Source organism: Rhinopithecus roxellana, chromosome 17, assembly GCF_007565055.1.
Source record: "Rhinopithecus roxellana isolate Shanxi Qingling chromosome 17, ASM756505v1, whole genome shotgun sequence".
NCBI lineage: Eukaryota > Metazoa > Chordata > Mammalia > Primates > Cercopithecidae > Rhinopithecus > Rhinopithecus roxellana.
In genome coordinates, this window is record NC_044565.1 from 93371502 (window position 1) to 93396982 (window position 25481).

The 25481-nt window shown below is 38.3% G+C and overlaps 1 protein-coding gene across 8 annotated transcripts in view; it reads right to left on the reverse strand.

Annotated features, from left to right (window-relative positions):
- The window catches only part of CTNNA2 (catenin alpha 2), a 1154891-nt gene that overhangs the window by 88592 nt on the left and 1040818 nt on the right, over positions 1 to 25481 (reverse strand). For 7 of the 8 annotated variants that reach the window (XM_030921682.1, XM_030921679.1, XM_030921677.1 and 4 more), the window contains 3 exons: positions 15848 to 15940; positions 14866 to 15022; positions 4941 to 5141 (listed from right to left, as the gene is read on the reverse strand). In XM_030921682.1, coding sequence (XP_030777542.1) covers positions 4941 to 5141; positions 14866 to 15022; positions 15848 to 15940 — 451 coding nt within the window. The remainder of the gene's footprint in view (positions 1 to 4940; positions 5142 to 14865; positions 15023 to 15847; positions 15941 to 25481) is intronic. The other variant, XM_030921681.1, reaches the window with a different exon arrangement.

Consider the following 25481-nt stretch of genomic DNA (forward strand, 5'->3'; position numbering starts at 1 on the left):
CTAGGCTGTGGGTACCTATAGAAACACTTGCCTCTAAAAACAGACAATCCTGTTATAAGCACAGTCATTTACACTGAAGAGGACATACCATACTAAATAGTTTTCTGGTGTCTCCAACTGAGACTAGAGCTATATCTTAAAGAAGAATCTCAATAAACAGATGTAAAGCAGGAGGAGGAGGAGATGAAGAACACTGCAGGGAAGACAGAGGGAGCAGCATGGATATGTTTTGCCTGGAGAATAATGAAGGCCCCCGTCCAGATGGTGCAGAGGGTTTATACAGGGGACTCATGGGCAATAATTGCTTATGCCAAGTGCAGTCACCAGGAAGCCAGAAACAGTGATGCATATATTACACAATTAATACAAACCCATTCTTGAATGACAAAACATTGGGCAATACAGGAAAAAACCAAGTCCCAGAGGCACTAACTGATTTGTTTAAGGACACAGTTAGTTGGTAGCAGTCAAGTAATTGAGTTATTCTGAATCCTAACCTTGGATTCATTCTACTTCATTGTTCTGGCCCAAATGTACCCTTCTCAATAAGATTTCTAGTTTGGATGCTTTCTATTTGCTGGTCCTTTTATACTTTCTAAGCAAAAATACACAGAAATGATATACAAAGAAAAACCTTCTCATCTGTATAAAACTTTAGGTTATAGAGCATGGAAGTAAAATTTATACCATCTGCTTGGCCCACGTATTTTCCAAAATAATAGAATTTTAATATCTGCATACAGAGTGCTCCATAACATAGAATACTTTTTAAAATATGCTTTCTTTTTTCTATTTTCTTTTTTTTTTTTTTTTTTTTTTTTTTGGTTTATTGTTTCCTCTGAAGAAAAAAATGTCTGGCAGAATCTCACAGATCTTTTAACCTAGTCATGCTCACATGGCCACAAACTTGAATCAGCTATCAAATTTACAAAAATGACATTTCAGTATAATCCATTCAGTGAAGAACGAGCTACTGTATGCATATCTAAATATGATATCACTGAATGTGCTTTCACCCCTCCTCAGCCTCCTGCAGCAACCCGACTTTGTAAATGAGATCTATGAAGATGGGTCTGGTCAAGCGTGTACTTACTACCAAGCTGTTGGCAATTTGTTATAATTCAGATTTTATTGAAGAGCCCATCAAACATGCCACATAAGTATTTAATGGGCCTGCTGTAGATCCAATTTATTGTGTTTTCATCAGCCTAGATTGTTTTATAAGAAAATGAACAGGTACATTTGTACCTAATGCTATCCTATAATTCTTAGCATACTAATAATCTACAAAATTTTCTTAAATTTAACTCAGCATTCATAACAAGACAAGAAGCATTCTTAAGCAAAGCACTGTCTTAACTAAGGAAAGAAAATTCATGGAAAATAAACCACAGATGTGTTATCACTCTTTGGATACCTCTCAATTTTCCAGCCACTCTGTGAGGGCAGCCAGGTGGTAAAGTGGGAGTCTCCCTACAGTGACCTACCCCTGCAGCCATTCACCTGTCTACACAGGGGCTTGCCTGTGTGTAAATACCTTCAGCAGCAACATCCAGTTCAGTCAAGGCTGTTTGATTATTCTGCGCTTTTATAGATTCTTCTTAGTAATATACTCCCAACCCCACTTCCTTTTCACTATGTCCACAGTATATAGGCTCCAATCTGTCCTGTTTGAACTTGTCCCTGTTGTCCCTATTTTGGGTTATTTCTTTACTTTAGGGCAGTCATGCACATTATCTTGCCCACCACAACCCACTTCCTTCAAGGATATCTGACAATGTCTAGAGACATCTTGGTAGTTACAACTTGGCATGTAGAAGAAAGAGATGCTACAAACATCTAGCAGATGGAGTCCAGGGATGCTTCTAAGCCTCCCATAATGGACAAAACAGTCCCCAGAACTCTCCCCAAGAAGCAATTATTCAGACCAAAGTGTCAACAGTACAGAGGTTGAGAATGTCTGACTTAGGGTCTTGAATCTAATGGCACAGAATTTTTTTAAAATAAAATATCAAACAAAAAATCAATGGGTACAACCTAGTATGTGTGGCAGCCTCAACAACAACAACCAAAACCACGACATTTTGTCTTCTTTTTCCTTATCTTTCCTCTTGGCATTTTTCCCTTTTTTCCCACTGCCACCCTCTTTCACCCTACAATGTACTCTCATGACAAAATTTGATAGAGGCACATAGAGAAGTGGCCAATTCAACATGGCTCTAAAATTGTTTAAGTCAGAAACAAAACTAACCAAAAGGTAGATAATTTGGCATCAGGGACATGCATAGCAGTTTCCATTTTGAGGACACATATCTTATGTCTCCTTAGCACATACACACAATGACATTAGAACTAAATCATTTTAGACAACATACACACACACACGCACACCAACAAAACTTTGTACAACCATAATTACAGAACTGATCCTGTGGTCATCCTCAAACTCCATATGTCTACTCTATGCAAGCACATTCCCCAGCAATTCTAATTAGCAATCAGTGAGTTAACAGCTAAAGTTTTCTTCTTTCATTTCTTTGGCAATCTCTCTAGTTATTCGCAAAATAACAACATTATTCCTGTTTCAGAAAGAGAAGAACAACTGGGGACAAATACCAAAGACATTGTATACCTTTGTATTCTAGCTCTTAGTCCACTGACACCCACTTTTCCTTGATGCTTATTCCTATGTTTTCAATTAAAGTTATATATAAGCTGTCTATTTCAGTCTCTACCTGGTTACTTTCCTAGTTAACTTCAATAAATCCTGAACAGTAGAATTTAAATGTCCTGCTCATCTACCATATTCAATTAGGAATTGGATATGGACATCAAAATAAGAAAGTTAAGCCCCCAGAGTGCTCAATCATTGCAAGCTAGGATAAAAATTTTAAAAACTCAGAACAAGAGCAAAAATCTTGATTAGCAACAACAATCTAGGATGAACGACTATTTGTTTTATTCAAGTAGAAAAATCAACCAGAACATTATTTACATATCAAGATTTTGGGTGAAAATTATGTTAAAATATTACAATCAACTAAGCAATTGTCCTTACCTTTAGATTTTGACCTAGTAAGCAGCACTCCTGTTGTCAAAGCAGTCCAAGATACAATAAGAAAAAGTTCTAAAATGTCATTTGAACAGTGCCTGAGCTATCTGTGGGCAGAAAGTCAGATGAAAATTGGCAATATGCTCTGTATCTTTCATCTGCCACAAGTGTCCTTCCCACCAGTCATGAGTGGGCAGGAACTGAGTCCTGCCTCTAGGTCTTCCTCCCTTCTGGTATTGTTTATCTAGTGTCAGACCCAAGTGAGTGTTACTCTGTCAGAAATCCCACATGAAGCTGAGACTTTGTACAAGAATAGAGCTGATGGGCTAGGAGCTGAAAGCCACAAAATGTGAGATGGTTTCCCTAAAGGTTACTAAAGAAAAAGTCCTTAATTTGGAGAATTAGAAAAAAAAATACCTTTTTATAACTCTTCCAAGTGAGGAAAGAAATACTGTATGGCTTGCTTTGTGTTACTCAATTGAATGTAAAGGGCAAGCTTATATGAAAGAAAGCATGCTGACTCTCAGCTAATTCAAATGCAGTTATATCTTGTCATCATTATTGTTTTTATTTATAATTCTAAGTCTGTAAGGATGTTCCAAGGGCAACAATCTCTAGATGTGCTCTTTATAACATGATGCCACGCCATTCTGTTTCTGCTTATATTTCAAAGAGAATGACCAATACCTGTGTTTATGTATTATGTTTTCCTTGCTATTCCAGGCTAACAAATACCTACAGAACTTTTTGTAAATAATCTTTTCCCCATAAAAAGTAACGTATTTCTACCAACATATCTCATCATGCAGAACTTGGAACACGGTTATAGCTGACCTTTCAGAGATGGCTATTTTTAAAATGCCTAGTGGCATTCAAAGCTCATATGCAAAACCATGAAGGTCCCCCTTATGGTCTGAGGGGAGAGGCCCTTCTGTGCATATATATGCACCACTTCATTATTCATTAACAACCTTATCCAATGTGGACTTACATTCACTTTTTCTATTCTCTAGTCTCCTTTCATTCCTTGGACTATATATCTATTCTCATATATACAAATATACAAGGCCTGAGGAAGCCAAAAGACACTGGTCAAGAGGGGAGAACTACTTAAAACAGGCCAGTCTTTTATATATTCTCCAGAGTTGTAGATTGTTCTAATTCAGTGGAAGTATTTTTTTTCACCCCAATGCATGTGCAAGCTCTGACAAACTTCCATAAGTAACCATGCCTTACCATAGCAGTGAGTCCTCTGAGCAGCCACATGCCCCTGAAGAAGGGCATGTAAAGCTTTCCTAGAAAGAAAGGGAATATGCTGAAAGCCTAACTCTTTGTCAGCAGCCACCACCTTTCTTTGAGCACATCACATCCACGCACTATCTAGAGCCTTTATGCTTTCCACTGGCTGTTCAGAGTTTTTCCTTAAGGTCCTATCCTCTCAAGCAATAAATGAAGAAAAGGTTAACTTACAGATTCCAAGTTCTTATCACATCTGCACTATTTTATAACCCTGTGACCTCATTCCAGTCTCTTAGCCAATTCAAACCGTAATTTTCTCAAACCATAAAATTATCTCATCCATAATTGGAGATAATGAAGTAAGCAGAAAAATTTTATTAAGTGTTTGTGAGAATCAAGTGATCTACATGAAAACTATAAAGAAATATACGCATGCAAAGCAGTAAAATTGTCATTCTCCTAATATCTCCTAATGTTATTCCAATTCAAACTCAAAAAACAGAGAGAACACTCAAGTACTCTATCCATTCCACGATTATGTGCAATTTAGAAGCATAAAGGCCTACAGAAATCAATGACACAGATTTATTCAAATATGGAAACTAATCAAGATATTAACATTTTGGCCAGACCTAATACCCATGCTTACCTGTTTCAGAAAGTAATTTTGTAGCTTCCAGCACCTTCTCAGTATAAACTCCAGCTTCATAGTTCTCCATCTCAGCATTGATGATGTGTATGACTCGAGCTGCCCGGCCCCTGATGGCCCCTGCAGTCCGGTCCAGAGTGTCCACATCGCCCTCTTGGAGGGCTATCACACACTTGTTCACATCCTCCAAGATGTGATTTTCTATGGAGAGGACACATACACATTTAGATGACTTTATGTCACTCAGAACTTAACCAATTAAAATTGATTCAACCATCATGAGCCCCTTGCCTTGGACACATCTCAATGCATGCCTAATAATACTAAAATTGTATGTAAAGGACATAGTTTATAATTACAATAGTGGTTCTCAAACCTGAACATCAGCCAGAGGGCTCGTAGCATCACACAGATTGCTGGGTGGCACTCCTAGAGTTTCCGATTCAGTAAGTCTGGGATAGAGCCCAAGAAATTGAGTTTCTATCAAGTTCCCATGTGACGTTAATGCCACTGGTTTGAAGACAACATTCTGAGGACCACTGACTTAAAGAATATCCCTTCCTTTGTTTCGAAGTTTGATACTTACACACGAGAGGGCCTTTTAGAAGTTGTAGCAGCCAACATGAAGTCAATCTGACCAAGTATAAATGTCCATAAATAAAACCAGAGTCAAAGCTTTGGGCACATGTTTGTTTAATCATGTTTTCATTAAGAAAACATTTGAGGAAAAACTAAACAAATATCACGCAGTTGGTCTTTTAAAATTATGTCATGCACATGGTATATACAATGGGAAAACTGATTAGGTGAAGATGATCAGAGTTTCTCACAATTAAAATACAATCCAGTCTTGTGGCTGGTTCCCTCACATTATAGTCAAGGTCTGCATAACTTTCATGTCATTGCCCAAAGTAGAAATCAAGCAGGCAGGAGGGGGGGCTTCACTCTCTAATGGCATAGAGAAAAAACATTATTTGTTCCCTTGCAGTTTTAACAAGTGTGTAATTTTGTATTTTTCATTTCCCATGTGAGATCTGTAATTCTATTCCTTGTGCATTCTTTAGAAGCAGAATTCTAAGGAAATGTTCAAAAAGTTTACTGCTCTGTGGAAATAAGCTGAACACACACATACACACAAACTAATAAACTGCATGTTTGTGTTCCCTTAAAATTCATATGTTAAAATTCTAACTCCCAAAGGGGTAGTATTAAGGGATGCAGACTTCAGGAGGTGATTATGAGGGCAGAATCCTAAGGAATGGAATTAGTGTCCTTATAAAAGAGACCTCAGAGATCCCTCCCTCTTTCTCTACCATGCAAGGTTCCCGTGAGAAGACTATGAGAAAGCAGAGTCCTTTGTCTTGGACTTCCCAGCCTCCAGAACCATGAGATATAAATTTCTATTGATTATAAACAACACAGTTTATGGTATTTTCCAAAACACACCAAGACATGAACACCTAAAAATATGTGCTTTTGATAAATATATTTTTTAAAGTCTTAAGTAACCTGTTAATATTTTAAAATTGTAACTGCCAAATCCAACCAATAGTTTATGAAGAGTTAAAATGTTACCTCTTTAAAAAGCTTTTAGGGCTAGTTCTGATTTTAAATTTCCTAAAGAAGGAAAGAAGGGAGAGTATCCAGCAAATCCTAGTCTCCACTACTGATCTCCCCTACTCTCACTAAGCACTTAGAAAATTTATTTTTTTAGGACACAGGATAGAAAATTGCAAGTTATAACTGACTTTTCATAAAGAACATCCATTTTGACCTCATACAGTGTGATTCTCAAAGCATTATAAATTACTGATTTCTACATTCTCTAGTTCTTTAATTTCAACTATAAATTAGAATAGAAAAATAATGAAATGTTTAAATTTTAATATTTAGATTTCTAAAACTCACAAAAAGTAGTACTTCCCAAATCAGGACGTTTTCTTGAGACATGACATTTTAATGAAAACGTGATTAAACATATGAACACAGTATATACTGAAAAGGATATCTGAGACAAATGTTTACTCAAATGAATATTTATACAGAATTTTAAATATAAAACTTTGATTATAAGAAGCTTCTCTTCCTGTCCTGTGGAATTTCTTAAGTCACTTAAAATGTGTCCTGGCCGCCGAGAGTAAGTAACTAGAAAAGGATTTGTGTCAAAATCACACATCCATCTGCTATTTTCTTTGAATAACAGTAATACAAGAATGGGCAACGTTTCGGAGCAGAGTTTAGAAATGGTACTTTGGAGTTGAGTAAAAAATAGTGAGACGTCTGTTGATAATATTAGATACTGATCTTTCGTGAGTTAATAGTTTTGTTTTTAATTTCTAAGAAACCTATTCATGACCCAATATGTTAAAATGAAAACATATGTTGTTTTTTTTTTAATGGGACTATCCAAAAGTAGAAATATGCAACTAATTTAAGAGGCAATAAATATGTTTTTTATAGATATTATTATACCTATTTAAAATAAACCAGCATATGTTAAAAATCCATAATAACAAAAACATTGCTATTAATTACTCAAATCATCAACAAATTTGTTACACAGGTTAATAATGTCATGTGAACAAAATATTAGTTTTATAATTTACTTTTTTTTTTTTTTTTTTTTTTTTTGAGACAGAGTCTCCCTCTGTCACCCAGGCTGAAGTGCAGTGATACAATCTCAGTTCACTACAACCTCCATCTGCTAAGTTCAAGACATTCTCCTGCCTCAGTCTCCTGAGTAGAGGGGATTACAGGTATGCACCATCACACCTAGCTATTTTTTTTTTTTTTTTTTTGTCTTTTTAGTAGAGACGGGTTTTCACCCTGTTGGTCAGGCTGCTCTTAAACTCCTGACCTCAAATGATCCACCTGTCTCAGTCTCCCAAAGTGCTGGGATTACAGGCATGAGCCACCAGGCCCAGTCTAATTGACTAATTTTTATAAATAAACTTTAAAAATTTTAAGATATAATCATGCAACATAAATCATTTCAGTCAACAATAGACCACATATTTGAAGGTAGTCCCATAAGATTATAATGTCATATTTTTACTGTACTTTTAAAATATTTACACGTTTAGATATACAAAACTTACTACTGTATTCCAATTGCTTACAGTATTCAGTACAGTAACATGCTGTACAAGTTTGTAGCCTAAGAGCAATAGGTTATATCATATAGTGTAAGTATGCAATAAGCGATACCATCTAGGTGTGTGAATATAGTATATGATGTTCACACAAAGATGAAATTGCCCAACGATGCATTTCCCAGAACGTATGCTGGTCGTTAAGCAACATATAATTACAGTTTACTCAGTGGTTTTCAACCTTCTCCAATTCAGGTCCCTTTTTATAAAAAAAAAAAAAAAAAAAATGAGTCACAGTTTCTTCATGATAGTAGTTATATTGATGGATGGCAGACATGTAAAAGCTACTACAGTTCAGAATGTTTTCAAATAGATTTGTATTTTATTAATAATGTACAGGCATGTCTTGTTTTATTGTGTATCAGATTGGTGGGGTTTTCTGTTTTGTTTTGTTTTGTTTTTTGTTTTTTCCAAATACAAATTGAAGGTTTGTTGCAACTCTGCCTCAAGCAAGTCTGTTGGTGCCATTGTTCCAACAGCATGTACTCATTTCCTATCTCTCTGTCACAGTTTTGTGATTGTTGCATTATTTCAAATTTTTCATTATTGTTTTGACGATCTGTGATCAGTGATCTTTGTTGCTATTGCAACTGTTTTGGGGCAGCAGGAACCAAGCCCACATAAGATGGCAAACTTAATAAATGTTGGGCGTGTTCTGCCTGCTCCACCGAGATGGTCATTTGTCATCTCTCTCTCCTCAAGCTTCTTATTCCCTGAGACACAACAATATTAAAATTAGGTCAATTAATAACCCTACAATGACCTCTAAGTATTCAAGTGAAAGGAAGGGTCACACATTTCTCACTTGAAATCAAAAGCTAGAAATGATTAAGCTTAGCGAGGAAGACATGTCACAAGTCAAGAGAGGCCAAACAGCCAACTTGTTTAAGTACAAGAAAAAGTTCTCGAAATAAATTAAAAGTGCTACTCTAATGAACACACAAATAAGAAAACGAAGCAGCCTTGTTGCTAATATGGAGAAAGTCTGAGTGGTCTAAATAGAAGATCGTATCAGCCACAGCTTTCCTTTAAGCCAAAGCCCAATCCTGACAAGACCCTAATGCTTTTTAATTCTATGAAGGCTGAGAGAGGTGAGGAAGCTGCAGAAGAATAGTTGGCAACTAGTAGAGTTTGGTTTATGATGTTTAAGAAAGAAACCATCTCCATAACATAAAAGTGCAAGTTAAAGCAGCAAGTGCCGATGTAGTTAGAACCTGTGGCAAGTTATCCTAAAGATCTAGCTAAGATCATTGATTAAAGGAGAAAACAATAAGTTTTCAATCTAGACAAGACAGCCTTCTGCTGGAAGGTGCCATTTACAACTTTCATAGCTTGAGAGAAGTCAATGACTGGCTTCAAAGGACAGGCTGACTCTCTTATTAGGGGCTAATACAGTTGATTTTTAGGTTGAACCCAATGCTCATTTACCACTTTGAAAATCCTAGGGCCCTAAGAATTATGCTAAATCTACTCTGCCTGTGCTCCATAAATGGATCAATGAGGCCTGATGACAGCACATCTGTTTATAGCATGGTTTACTGAATATTTCAAGTCCACTGTTGAAACCTACTGCTCAGAATAAAAATAACAATTCTTTTCAAAAAGTTATTGCTCATTGAAAATGCCTGGTCACCCAAGAGCTCTGATTGAGACGTACACAGAGATTAGTAGTGCTTTCCTGCTTGATAACACTCTGCAGATAACATTCTGCAGCAGATGGATCAAGGAGTCATTTTGACTTTCAAGTCTTATTATTTAGAAAATTCATTTTATAAAGATATAGCTGCAATAGAGAATGATTCTCTGGATGAATCTGGGCAAAGTAAATTAAAGACCTTCTGGAAAGAATTCACCATCCTGGTTGCCACTAAGAACATCCATGACTGATTCACCAGAGAAAGTCAAAATGTCAACATTAACAGGAGTTTGGAAGAAGTTGATCCCAACCCTCATAGTTGACTTTCAAGGGTTCAAGACTTCAGTGGAGGAAGAAAGTGCATTTCTAGTGGAAATAACAAGAGAACTAGAATTAGAAGTGGAGCCTAAAGATGTGACTGAATTGCTGCAATGTCATTATCAAACTTCATGGATGAGGAATTGCTTCTTATGTACGAGTGAAGTGGCTTCTTGAGATGTAATCTATCCCTAGCTATGATAGTGTGAACATTGTTGAAATGACAACAAAGGATTTAAAATATTACATAAATGTAGTGGATAAAGCAGCAGCACAGTTTGGGAAGATTGACTCCAATTTGAAAGACGTTCTATTGTGGATAAAGTGCTGTCAAACAGCATATCACATGCTACAGAGAAATCTTTCATAAAGGAAATAGTCAGTCAATGCAGCAAACTTCATTGCTACCTTACTTTAAGAAATTGCCACAGCCACGCTAACCTTGAGGAACCACAAAGGAACCCTCACTCAGATCATCATCAAGGAAACTCCCCACCGCCCCCACCAAAGAGATTATGTCTGGCTGGAGGCTCAGAATGATCTTTAGCATTTTTTAGAAATGAAGTATTTTTAAATAAAGGTATGTACATTTTTAAAACATAATCCTACTGCACAGTTAATGGACTACACTGTACTATAAACATAACTTTTATGTGCACTGGGAATCCAAAAAAATTTGCACGATTCATCTTATTACAACTGGTGTTTTACAGCAGTAGTTGAAACAGAACTGGCAATATATTTGAGGTTTGCTCGTATTTGGAAAAAGTCATACCTGTTTATGTAGACATGAACATGAACTTTTTGGTCAGAAGACCATACCTGGTGTATATACGGATTTTTGAACCCCCTGTAATAACTTCCCCAACCCGTATACCCTGTGCCTTCAGGTCTAGCTCCTACAGTTAGTAAGCATGCTAATCTAGTATATATCAAGGAGGACAGTCAATTATTTGAAGGCAGAATACATACTTGATTCATATTTGCATTCCTGACAGTGGCCTATAGGCAGCAGGCAATCAAAAGAGAGATAATGAATGAACATGCCCATTGAGAAGGGGCTATCAGTTATACACTTTTATTCTAAGGTGTTTTGAAGAGAAAGAATTCATGAAGTAAAGAGGGACAGGAATGATGTTGCAAATAGAAAGGAATTGAGATGAAAATGGTAATAAAAGGCAAATGTATTCTAGAGATGATTCCTTCGCTGGGAAAAACTACAATGTTTGGGTGGCACACTCTAATATCAAGTGTGGTATTTAAACATGTCATGAAATATTTGATTGCAACATATTTTATTGTAAACTTCCTTACATTTTGCAACATTACTATTTTAGAAATGATATAATTTTGTTATGAAAAAAATCAATAATGACCAAACTCTTTCACTATTGTAAACCACAAGGCTGTAGATTCAAAAAAAATAAAGTTCACTGTGAATTTTTAAAAGAAAACAAACTTAAGACTGTAGAGTTAAACACACATACACACACACACACAAAGAAACTCTTGGGCATTATGAGATCAAGTTAATAGCTTTTTCCGATCTTAGCTTCCTACTACTTTGTGAGCCAAATCCAAGAATTAAACTGTCACATGATTAATGCCAAGATGCTTATTTTAAAACACTATTAAAAATTGTAGGTTTTCCCAAGTGGGAAAAAGTTTAAATGTTATAACACAGTCATTTCACCTTTTTATGTGCATAGGCCACATCTGAAAGTTAGTTTTGCTCTTGTAATGTTAATAGCTAGCATCATTGCTCCCCAAACTTGTTGTATTTCATATGGACAAATTTAATATCAGATACAGAAGTTAGGGTAGCATTAAAAAAAATAAGAAACTACCATCTTTTAAAAACAAAGATCTGTTTTTATTGTTTTTTAAATAGAGTTTCCTGCCCAAAGAGATATTCCCGTAAGAAGAAACTAATACATAAAATGTCATTAATGCCATTTCAAAATATCTCCTGGGCCAAACTTGCAATTTACTGATGTAAATGTTTGGCTCTAGCTCAGAGAGAAGATGAGAAGTAGTTTCCCTAACTACTGGGCTGTGTCCACAGCCTACCAGCAGGACAGAGTGGGCTGTATCATTATTTGTCAAACCCCGTCTGTGGAAAGGTGCCTGCTGCCTCTGATTGTCAACTCCAAAGGCATGCTCCAGCAGGCCCTGCCAAGCTGGCTTTCTGACAGCGCCTGTCCCTTTTCCTGCCATGGCATGCTGTGGCACTTGTACCACTGGGGTTGGACTGCACAGTATTATCAGCAGAAGCCAAAGTCTTTTCTTGTTGCTTGTAATAATGAGATGCACAACGGAATGGCAAGGAGAAAAGGGAGCAAAGAGGCAGGGCTCGGGGGAGGAAAATTAAGAAAAGCTTTGCCCTATTGAAAAACTGAAATAAGACCTCCTCACCTTGCTTGTCCCCACCCTCAGAAATTTTTGTACATGCATTTAAAAGAATAGTTGGAAACATTGTAAGTTCTGAAATGATTCCTCTCTGGAAAAGGCAGTGTACAGGTATTTCTTATTGATTGGAAGGTAGAAGGGGATGCAGAAGATTTCCAGGGGCTGTCAGGATGGCTGTGTGAGATCTGAGTCTGGTTGGGAAGGGCTCTTATTTGGAGCACCATAGTTATCCTGGAAAAAAAAAAAAAAAAACTGACCATATACTATAAAGATTAGTATCAGTGGCCACCTTGGTATTCTCCAACACTCAAATCACCAACATACCTATCTAAGCAATTTCCAAATACCTTATGAGAGATTCATTTTGTGGTGGCATCTTTTACAATATTAGGACTCAGCTATCAGCAAAGCAGAAAAAAATAAAGCAGAAATGGGCAATGTGTGGTAGCTCACATTGTAATCCCAGCACTTTGGGAAGCCAAGGCAGGCGGATCACCTGAGGTCCGGAGTTTGAGACCAGCCTGACCAACATGGAGAAACCCGGTTTCTACTAAAAACACAAAATTAGCCAGGCGTGGTGGCTCATGCCTGTAATCCCAGCTACTCTGGAGGCTGAGGCAGGAGAAGGGCTTGAACCCAGGAGGCGGAGGTTGCTGTGAGCCAAGATTGCACCATTGCACTCCAGCCTGGGCAACAAGAGCAAAACTTTGTCTCAAAAAAAAAAAAAAAAAAAAAGAAAGAAAGAAAAGAAAAGAAAAGAAAAGAAAAGTAAAGAAAAGAAAAGAAAGGAAAAGAAAAGAAAGGAAAAGAAGCAGAAATGACAATATATTGAGTTCTTTTATCAGCTAAGCTCTAGATACGGTGATATTTAAATGAATAGTTGCTTTGACGAGTCATCAAAAATGAAGACCTTGGGAATAAAAAACAAGACAGGTTTCAGAAAGGGATTAGAGATTGGAATGAGAATGCCAGAGGTGGAAAAAGGAAGCTGGAATGAAAGCAGCAAGCACCAAAGGAAATTTCCTTTCTATCTTGACTTACTAAGAATTATATAGTTTCTGAAAAGAGGATGATCTGGATCTTAATACCATCTCTGCCAAGTTACCTACCCTCTCAATGACTTAGTTTTCTTAAAACAAAACCTAGAATTACTAGTACCTATTTTATAGATTTTTGATGAGAATTAAATCAAGCAGCAAAGAGTAAGGTAAATTCTAGTCACAGGCCACACGTTACATCAATGTTCCCATCTGCCTTGGCTTGCCCCATCATTGAAAAGCTGGCTTTTTGATTATCCATCAAACCTACAGATTTGACTACGCTGTTCTCAGACAAGCCCCAGTGGGAATTTATTTTGTTTCTTCCGGAAAAGAAAAGGCTGCAACTAGAAACATTTCTAAACATGACGGCCCCCTTCAGAAATCACTTCTACACTGTTGCAGGCAGAGGTCCTGTCCGCCAGGTTCCCACCAACAGTGATGCAATGTCTCCCTCAGCCCTCAGTCAGCCAAGAACCAGCAGGTCATCAGGGCTAGTACTGCCTGAGTCAGTAGGTGTGAGTTCCACACACCTGTGTAGAATCAACACCTGGCCAATTTGAATTTCCAAGGGTCAGCTGGCTCTTTCAACGCCTCACAAAGAAGACTGATGTTTCCAGGGACCTACTCCTTACAGAGATTCTTCCAGGTGAACTGGGCCAAATAAGTTAGGTCAAAAGCATTTGGAAAAATGCCCATTTGCTGGCTGGTTGACAGACTCCATGAGTCCTGTTAAAGGGCAAACTGACTCCACAGTTATTCATGTCTATGATCATCCTCCAGTCTGGCTTCATTTACAAAGAAAGTTATAATTTCAAGTAATGAGTTCTATTTTATTTCACTCACTTCCTTCTGCAATCTCATAGACAAGTGCTCAAAGCCTTCACAGCTACCAAGTCCCTGCTAAGGGGTAAGTTCTGTGGCTGATATCTCTACCTGTGTTATTGCAAACCTCCCCTTGTTGGAAAAAAACAACAAAAACTTAACAGAGCCAAATTGGAGTAACTGATCACCTATTTTTAAGATATAAACTGTGTAGATTAATGAATCTCATATTTCCTGACCCTTTTTTATGTAAGTGATTCAGATACATCAAAGGCCATCCTGCTTTATAAACTCCAAACACTAAAAAGGAATATAAGCCACCTTAAATAATGTATTCCCTTTTAATGCCTTGACTCCGTGTCTTGAAATAACAAACACTGAACCATTTGAGAGGGTGTTACAATCACATTTGCAGAGATGATCAAAAAAGCTCAAAGATCTAAGGAGTGTGCCTGAAACACAGACCCATGACATTTGTGCGACATTCCTTATGTCATTCAGTTACCATCCTCCAGCTGCCTTGTAAGGGACCTGTTTGTGATGATTACCTGAGACAGAGAGGAAGTCATCCACTGAGGTGATGTCATCCACGGCCTCTGTCAACACTCGGACCTGCTTCTCCCACTGGTCTTTGAAGACGTCCATGTTATCCTGAGCAACTTTGCTCTGTGGCCGGGCAGCCAGTGTCAGAGCAGCATTGATGACCTATTTTTTGGAAACAATCCAGGGACATGATGACCACACACTTCAAAAGAGGAATAAGCCAGTCAAAGTCCATGTTAAAACCATGTAGCCTGTACGTTCTACAGATAAGTGGGTTCTTGGTGTTCAGAAGGACAATCAAACACATAAAAGATAAAGTAGGTTTTCAACTACCATTAATTTTTGTTTACTTCTTTTTAAGACATAATAGTTTGCCTCAGGTTGCAAAAAGTATTTACTGGACAAGTCTCATTTACTTAGCACAGATACAGCAGAAATGCCACTCTTGTTTTCCACATGTGCAAGTTTATGATTTAGCTGCCGAGACAAGGTAAATAGATATGGAACATTTAAATCACAACCCAAAACAAATAGAACAAAGTCAACAGGAGTGGAGAGTACAGTGGCACAATCACAGCTCCCTGCAGCCTCGAACTCCTGAGCCCCAGCAATCCTCCCACCTCAGCCTCCCCAGTAACTGGGACTACAGGAATGCACCACCACACCCAGCTAATTTATTTTTTGTAGAGATGGAGTCTCACTATGTTACCCAGGCTGGCCTTGAACCCCTGGCCTCAATCAATCCTCCCACTTCAGCCTCCCAGAGCACTGGGATTACAGGTGTGAGCCACCATGCCCAGCCCCTGCCACGGTAATTCTGAAGGGACCGGTGTAGTTTATTCTTTCTGAGAAAGGTAGAACTTGAAATGGCCCATGAATGAGTAGCATTTTCCAGCAAGAGGAAATAGAGAAAGGAAAGGAGGGGCACAAGGGCTGGAGTGCAGAAGGTCACTGACAGACTTTTGAAACAAAGTGAATGAGGCTTACCTGGGGACACAGGCTGTCAATCTGGGTGGCTGCCATCCGAACTAATTTCACCCCTTCTTCATTGTTGGAGATGGAACAGGCTAAATTGGCAACCTGTATTGAAGAGGATTTTAGTGAATATTAGGTTGGGGCAAAGGGAAAGTATACTGTTGCTCGGCCTTGTACCTTCTCTGGCAGATGTCTCTTCCAAGAGAATTCTTTCGGAAATAAAATAAGGGTACCCTGGCCTTCATGTAGAACCAACTATTACTACTTCTTATGCAAATTTAGGCATTTCTGTCAGAAGAGGCATTTCACGACTCTCAAAGCATATGCAAGGTTGCGTTTTAACAGGGTTTTTGAACTGCTTTTTCTTATGAACTGCCTTGGTCCGCCTACACTCTCTGGAGCCCCCTAAGACTCATCGTCAAATGCAAAAACCCTGTGATCTTGGCCGTATCAGTACTCAGTTCTGACCCTATAGAGTTGAGTGAGAAGAATGCTACAGGCAATTATTTGGGCTTGAGAGAATTATAGTAAGCTGACAATTATGGTGCCCTGCCCCCCAAAATTCCTGATCTGCCTGAAAATTTTAGTTCACTAATAGCCAACTCAAATGTTATTAGAGGCCAGTTGTTATGAGCAATGTAACAAAAAGGTTTGTAGCATTCAATACACAATGGTGGAGTACATAGTAAATTACAATGTGCAGATCTAGTATAAAGACATTCAAATTCGATGGCCTCCGCGGTTCCTGGCCCCTTCCATCTTCAAAGCCAACAGTTTTTCTTTTTTTTTTTTTTCTTTTCTCCCCATCCTGGGTTCCTGGCCCAAATTTGAATGTCTTCTTTACCCCCAATTCCTTGGTTCCTGGACCCTTCCATCTTCAAACAGTTGGCTCTGAGGATGGATGGGGCCAGGAACCAAGGAGGGGAGGGGGAGCAAGACATTCAAATTTGATTTTTGGGAACACTACGCTACCCCAAACAGTCGGACTGAATTCAAGTTCCCAGGTCAAGTGGTTCAACTTGTGTTATTCCTTCTCTTGAAGGAGAGTTGGTAATTCGAGGTGAGATTGATTAGCCAAGGTCAGCAGCTACAAAGCCACCATCAAAAGACCAATCAGTCCCATCAGGCTGGTATCAAGACAATACAAGAATGGGGATATGAAAAGTCAAATAAAAGGGGAAGGACAGCAAGGGGTAGGACCTATGGAGCAAACAGAACAAGTGATTAGCAGAGAGAATCCCCGGAGTCTTTTGGCCACCTGCCTTTTTGGTATCCTGTTTATGTCTGGTCTCCAAAACTCAGCTGCTCTCCTCCCATGTCTTAATGCCCTAGGATTTTAGAATGTACCACCCATGCTTATAGTTCCTAATGCAAAAGAAACCTTAGGCAGTATGACATAGTGACAAGAGTACAGGCCTGGAGATCAGAAGGCTCAACCATTGGGCATCTTTGTAAGTCATTTCGCATCTTAGGTTGCTGCTTCCTTATCAGCAACATGAGATGGGTTGAGGGTGATAGAATACTTTTAAAGATTACTTCAATAAACCATTAGTGTAAAGAATAGGGTTTTGGAGTTATTAAGGGAGAAAGAAGATGCATGATATCTATTTCAGTGAGAAAATATACTAGGAAAAATTATGACAACTGAATTCCAAACATTACCATTTAGTTCTTATAGTTTATAGTTTACCTTTGATTTTCATTATTTTACTTAGTTTTCAAAATAAGTGTGAAAAGACATATGCCTTCTTGGGACCATTCACAGAAAAAAAGACATATGCCTTCTTGGGACCATTCACAGATATCTAAGGTTCTGAGATGTGTGGCAGGGACTAACGATGCAGGTCTCTTCAATTTCTTTTTGTTATATCATAATGTCTTCACTCCACATTTTTATTCATCTGTGTTATGTCTGTATTCTATATTCTATTTCATTTTTGATACAAGTGCCTGACTCAGTGCATCACACAGAATTGGTGTTTCATACATGTTTATTTAATAAATTAAACAATAGCTGTAAACTTAGTGTAACCCATTGTAGACAGTAATTTGGAATACACAATGATTAAATGGTGCCCTCAAAAATAAAGTTGAGCTTCACCTTTAATCTGGCGAGACAAATGTTCACCTTCTAGCAGATATTAGGCAATGCTATGGTGTTAACCAATGGTTCCTACATTCTGATCCATGGTGTGAGTCCAGAATGCAGCTTCCCCTGTCCACAGTGGCATGTGGGGGAAAAAAAAAGTCAGGATAGTGGAGAATCTTCTAGAAAGATACACGTACTTACAGTTCTACCTTTTAATATTCAATTAAATTTTCCCCATATCTGCTTTTGCACAACCTCTCGTTCTATGAAACAGTGATAATTTTAGATGGCTGTTTTTGCCCTGTACCATCCTCGCTTGCTGTGTGAAAGACTTGAGATCATACTTTTGCAAACAGTGAACAATTGCTAGAGTTTAGGACAATAACAATATGAAAACTTAAAAATGTCCCAAGAATCAGGTAATTTTTTTGCATTTCTGTAAAAAGCATAAGAAATTACCAGCGCTCTTAATGAAATAATGGATCCAGACCAAGTCGTCAGTGGTTAACATTAAAAAAAGAAAGAGCGACAACCAGATATCATGTGTTTCTTGACTGAGTGACATACCACTGTCTATGAAATATTCTTGCCAAAAGAAAAAAAAAAAAGATCAGCCATTTAGGATAATTTTCAATTTACAGAAAATTCAAGGGAAAAAGAAACATGTAAAATAAAACTACATACACGCAATCAAACCACTGCTTGAAAATCCTGATGGTTAAAAACTGTTGGAAAAAAGACATAGATCTCAGTTGTGTCCTGAATAGAAAAAAACAACAAACTGTAATATTCATATATACATAAATATGTAAATAAGACGACATTTATGAAACCATCAAGGAAATTTAAATATTAACTAGATAGTTGATGATACTGAGGAGTTATTAATATTTTAAAGTATGCTCATTGTACTTTTTCAAAAAGAATCCATAGCTTTTAGAGATATATAATCAAGATGCTTGTGGATGAAATGATGTTTGGAATTTGCTTCACAATTATCTGGGGTTGGGGAAATGGGTAGACATGTAGAAAAAAACAAGATTGGCCATTAGTCTATCATTGAAGCTGAGTGACAGTGTATGATGGTTCTTTACACATTCTTTACTTTGGGATATGCTTAATATTTTCCATACTAAAAAACTTTTAGGAAAAAAGTAGCAGCCACAATATATTATATCACTAGCTCTGGAAAACACTTTCCTGCATCTGTGAGTGTCTCCAGGGAGCACAGTGTAAGCCAGGGAAACCTGAGTGTGGTTTGGAGTTGAGGCTTGCAGACAGCAGAGTGTACAGGCAGGTACACTCTGCCTGAGCACAGATGAAGAGTGCTGTAACTGGACTCTGTCAGTCACAACATAGCTCCCCAGATCACAGAGCTTCCCACTTATGCTGACTGTGAGTCACCTGGCAGAAGTCGACCCTGTGGGACTTAGAGCTCAGAAGAGCTGGACTCTAACTGAGGGAAACACTAACCAGTAACTTCCACATAGTGAAAATAAACTTCTCTTTGTGAATCTTTTGAACTGTTTTCTCATCCTTTAAATTAAACTCTATTATCCTGTAGGCCTAATGAGGTAAACTCCTCACCAAACAGAACCTTAGTAGGGGGAAACCACACTAGCAATGCTTGGCAAAAATAAAGAGCTGGCACCTCTTGATAGTCCTCCAGTTATGTATTCTCTTTAATTGTACTGATCCATAAATCCTAAAGTCTGGCAGCCTACACTCTGCAACGTACTCCTGCTATTTAATTCCACTTAAAACTCAGAATTTCATTCACCTTGTATTTTCTTTGGAAACTTTCTGAAAATATTTCCAATATGATGCTAAGGATTTCAGTATCTTCAGATGCAGGCTTACATATTTTAAGTTGGTCGTGGGCTCTATCCAAATCCCTACCTTCCCTTTTTTATTTTCGCTTATCTTTCTCTGCTTCTCACTGGACCCATTGGCACAGTGGTGACTATCAACTTGGTTTTATATATTTTGATTTCTAGAATTTCCTCAGCAAATGATCCTCAGCTTCATTGCTTGAGGCTGTCCCAATCAATAATGTAGCTTGGGCCAGATGCAGTGGCTCATGCCTATAATCCCAGCAATTTGAGAGGCTGAGGCTCCTAAGAAGCCAGGAGTTGAAGACCAGCCTGGGCAATGTGGCGAAACCTCATTGCTACTAAAAATACAAAAAATAGCCAGTGTGTGGTGGCACACACCTGTATTCCAAAATACTCAGGAGGGCTGAAGCAGGAGAATCGCTTGAGACTGGGAAGCGCAGGTTGCAGTGAGCCGAGATCATGCCACTGCACCCCAGCCTGGGTGACAGAGAGTGACTCCATCTCCAAAAAAGAAAAAAATAATATAGCTTGAAATGCCAGCTAACACCTCAACCTCAACAACATCAGTCCAAGAGAACTATACACAGTAAGTATCCCAAAATTGATTTTTTTTTTTTTTTTTTTTGAGATGGAGTCTCACTCTGCTGCCCAGGCTAGAGTGCAGTGGCAAGATCTCAGCTCACTGTAACTTCTGCCTCCCAGGTTCAAGTGATTCTCTTGCCTCACTCAGCCTCACCAGTAGCTGAAGTTACAGGCACCCACCACTATGCCTGACTAATTTTTGTATTTTTAATAGAGATGGGGTTTCACCATGTTGGCCAGGCTGGTCTCGAACTCCTAGCCTCAAGTGATTCACTTGCCTCGACCAGCCTCCCAAAGTGCTAGGATTACAGGTATGAGCCACCACACCTGCCAGTATCTGATAATTGATTTCAACAACCTGTTCTTTAACTAGATCTCTGTTACAACATCAGAGACTGTGGTGAAGTAAATGTTCTATTTTTCAAAGCTACTATTTTATCCTCCGTGGTCAATTTCTCATGAGAAAGGGTGATAAGGGGAAGTATGGAGGAGGAAGGGAATGGTGGACTGGAATTACTAGACCTTTGAAAAGATTAATGTGAGTGAAAAAGCAGACAATAGACTATGAATACATTGCAACCTCAAAGATGTTGAACAACACAATTAAATCTGATAAAATTTTGAAACCTGCTTGAGGCAACCAAGCAGGAAACATTTATGAGATATACTTGCCCAACTGGGCCCCGCCTCTTCCTTCTCCACTGTTGAATTATTTACAACTTAACTGAATCGCCTTCCTGGAAGCTTAAAAAACAATACAGCATTTCATTAAGTATTAAATTTTGAGCAATTTAGATTGATCTGGGATTTCTGAAAGTGGAATAAGTCATGACCGTAGGTGGTAGAGTTCGTTGGTGAGTTAATTGTACTAAATACCTACCAATCTATTAGAAAGGAAAGCTCTCCTTCTCAACTTCTGAGAGCCTAATGGATCTGCGGAAGTAACAGCTGAGAAGACTGGGCCAGTCTATCTCTGACATAGTACCTTAAAACCAGTTATCTCGAGGGAAAGGAGGAAGCTTAGCAGCCATCATTAAATTGTGTGCTGCTGACCACAAAAACTTTAGGATTACAGGAAAAGAGATCCGTACTGCTAAGTAGAATCAGTAAACATATCATGGAGTGGTAAACTATCCAACCTGCAAGATTAATTTTCCAATTGCCTGTTTAGCACTACTTTCTGGATGCTCAATGAATATAATTTCTTTTTGCTCTTCTGGGCACACTTTACGTATGTGAATACTTAACATTAACTATATCATTAGCAGAATTAGAAAGGAACAACAACAACAATAACAACAACAACAAAAAAAACCAGCAAGGAGAGCCTATGCCTATGTTTTGAAGAAAGTAACTTACTCCATTAATTGAATTTGTATTACAATTGGCATCTATCATCTAACTCTTTAATAATCACCTCAGCAAACCAAAAGCAGAGTGACAATATTCCTGATAGGACTGTTAAAAAGTGACAAAAGTAACTTAGGAGGCTGAGGCACAAGAATTGCTTGAACTGAGGAGGTGGAGGTTACAGTGAGCCGAGATCGCTCCACCACACTCCAGTCTGGGCAACAGAGTGAAACTGTGTCTCAAAAAATAAATAAATAAATAAATAAATTGGCAAAAGTAAAAAACATGTGACTCCCTCATAAAAATATATTGTGACCCAACTGCTACAAAGATAATAAAATAATACCTAGGAATACAATTTACAATAGATGCGAAGGACCTCTTCAAGGAGAACTATAACCACGGCTCAAGGAAATAAGAGAGGACACTAACAAATGGAAAAAGATTCCATACTCATGGACAGGAATAATCAGTATCATGAAAATTGCCATACTGCCCAAAGTAATTTATAGATTCAATGCTATTGCCAATAAGCTACCATTCACTTTCTTTGCAGCATTAGAAAAATTACTTTAAATTTCATGTGGAAACAAAAAAGAGCCTGTATAGCCAAGACAATCCAAGACAATCCTAAGCAAAAAGAACAAAGTTGGAGGCATCAGGCTACCTGACTTCAAACTGTACTATAAGGTTACAGTAACCAAAACAGCATGGCACTTGTACCAAAACAGATCTATAGACAAATGAAACAGAACAAAGACCTCTGAAATAACACCACATGCCTATAACCATCTGATATTCGACAAACCTGACAAAAACATGCGATAGGGAAAGGATTCCCCATTTAATAAATGGTGCTGGGAAAACTGGCTAGCCATATGCAAAAAACAGAAACTGGACCCCTTCCTTAAACCTTATACAAAAATTAACTCAAGATGGATTAAAGACTTAAATGTAAAACCCCAAACCATAAAAACCCTAGAAGCAAACCTAGGCAATACTATTCAGAGCATAGGCATGGGCAAAGACTTCGTGACTCAAACATCAAAAGGAATTGTAACAAAAGCCAAAATTGACAAATTGGATCTAATCAAACTAAAGAGCTTCTGCGCAACAAAATAAACTAGCATCAGAGTGAACAGGCAACCTACAAAATGGGAGAAAATGTTTGCAATCTACCCATCTGACAAAGGTCTAATATCCAGAATCTACAAGGAACTTAAATTTACAAGAAAAAAAAAACCCCATCAAAAAGTGGGCAAAGGATATTAACAGACACTTCTCAAAAGATGACATTTATGTGGCCAAAAACATATGAAAAAAAGCTCATGATCACTGGTCATTAGAGAAATGCGAATCAAAACCACAATGAGACATCTCATGCCAGTTAGAACGGCGATCATTAAAAAGTCAGGAAACAGGGCGGGTGCGGTGGCTCATGCCTATAATCCCAGCACTTTGGGCGGCTGAGGTGAGTGGATTACCTGAGGTCGGAAGTTCGAGAACAGCCTGACCAACATAGAGAAACCCCATCTCTACTAAATACTAAATTAGCCAGGTGTGGTGGCACATGCCTGTAATCCCAGCTGCTCGGGAGGCTGAGGCAGGAGAGTCACTTGAAACTGGGAGGCAGAGGTTGTGGTGAGCTGCGATCACGCCACTGCACTCCAGCCTGGGCAGCAAAAGCAAAACTCCATCTCACAAATCAATCAATCAATCAATCAATCAATATAAAAATAAATAAAGTCGGGAAAAAACAGATGCTTGTAAGGCTGTGGAGAAAAGGAATGCTTTCACTGTTGGTGGGAGTGTAATTAGTTCAACCATTGTGGAAGACAGGGTAGCTATTCCTCAAGGATCTAAAACCAGAAATACCATTACTGGGTACACACTCAAAGGATTATAAATCATTCTACTAGAAAGACACATGCACACACATGTTTACTGCAGCACTGTTTACAACAGCAAAGGCATAGAACCAACCCAGATGTCCATCAATGATAGACTTGATAAGGAAAATATGGCACATATACACCATGGAATACTATGCAGCCATAAAAAAAGAATGAGTTCATGTCTGTTTCAGGGACATGGATGAAGCTGAAAAGCCATTCACAGCAAACTAATACAGGAACAGAAAACCAAACATGGCATGTTCTCACTCATAAGTGGGAGTTGAACAATGACAACACATGGACACAGGGAGAGGGAACAACACACGCTGGGGCCTGTTGGGGGTGGGGTGCAAGGGGAGGGAAAACATTAGGACAAATACGTAATGCATGTGGGGGTTAAAATCTAGATGATGGGTTGACAGGTGCAGCAAACCACCATGGCACATGTATACCTGTGTAACAAACCTGCACGTTCTGCTCATGTATCCCAGAACTTAGAGTAAAATGTATAGTGACCATTTAAAAATGCAAGATGTTTTTTAATCACCCAAAGAAAACCCCTCACAGCTATTGACAAATAGCGCATCACGGCTGTACAATTAAGTTTTGTGTGGACACCACCACAGAAAAGCAGCTCTGTCTCAAAAGTTCCACAGTCTTGTTTGAACACTCACAAGAAAAGCCAAAATGCCTGGAAGGCTGAGCTTCAATTAGAAATTAAAAACATCTACTAATAAAGTATTTAGGCATTTAACTCCAAAGTGATATGAAGTACATCAGAAAAATGAGAACATTTTCCCTTTTTCTGGCCCTGGAAATCAAATTACATTAATATTTCTGATTCTGTTCAGTTTGAAACACCAGCAAATATTCACTGCATTCAACTCCCAAACACTGAATCATTTCATTAATTTTTACAGCTTCAGGTATCATATTGGTGTTTTAAGAACACACTATTGAAATAAAGCAGAACAGCAATTCGAAGGTCCATAAAGCACTTACTCCTCGTGTTACTATTTCATCATCATTGTAAATTTGAGAATAAAATGAATTTATTTACTACTAAAGGGGAATTACTTTAATTTATAGTCAGTCATGTGGCCATATAAAACCACAGAGAGGATGGTGGCACAGATTTCACGCAAAACCTTTTTCTCTAAAACTATCATCACAATGAAAAGTGCTGTGGTCTCCATCTGAAGGTTTATTCATTCATCTGTGCTGACGCAATTAGTACACATGAAGGTATTAACATATATGCCTGTCTTCTAGAGAACCTCAAGGTTCCTACAGAACATGACTTCTATAACACAAATGGAGTTTCACAGTTCAGTAAGGGTGGAAATGATACACCTCCCTGAAACCTTCGAGAGGCAAGACGGAAGCAGCTGGTAGACAAGGAGGCTCAGCCTTTGATGATCAGCTTCCAGGGAGATGGGCATAGGAATAGGCTAAATGCCCCCATCAAAATTGGACTTGAAGAGAGTCAAGTCTGGCTGCCCAGAAGAATATTGTAGGAGTTGTCTCTTTTCTGCTGAGTTATTATGGAATCCTTTTCAAATCAGCAGCTACACACTGGGATAAGTTTATCAGCCTGCTTAACAGTCCCTGCCATTCTAAAGGAATTTAAGAGGAAACTTAAATAGCAGGGATAATTTGATCAGAGAAGGATGGCTCAGTGGATGTCAGCAGCTGGGGCTTAAGTACACTGGGGGACAGGAGGAAATGAATCACTTTTTCTTGCCTCTGTTTTAAATGACCTCTATAAAGCATCTGGCACTCTTGATCATTCTACATAATTTTAAAAATCATAATTGGTAAGACCTGGGCTTTGAAGTCAAGCAGCTCAGAGTTTATGTTCTGACTCTTTTTCTCTCCAGCTGGGTGAGAGGTTT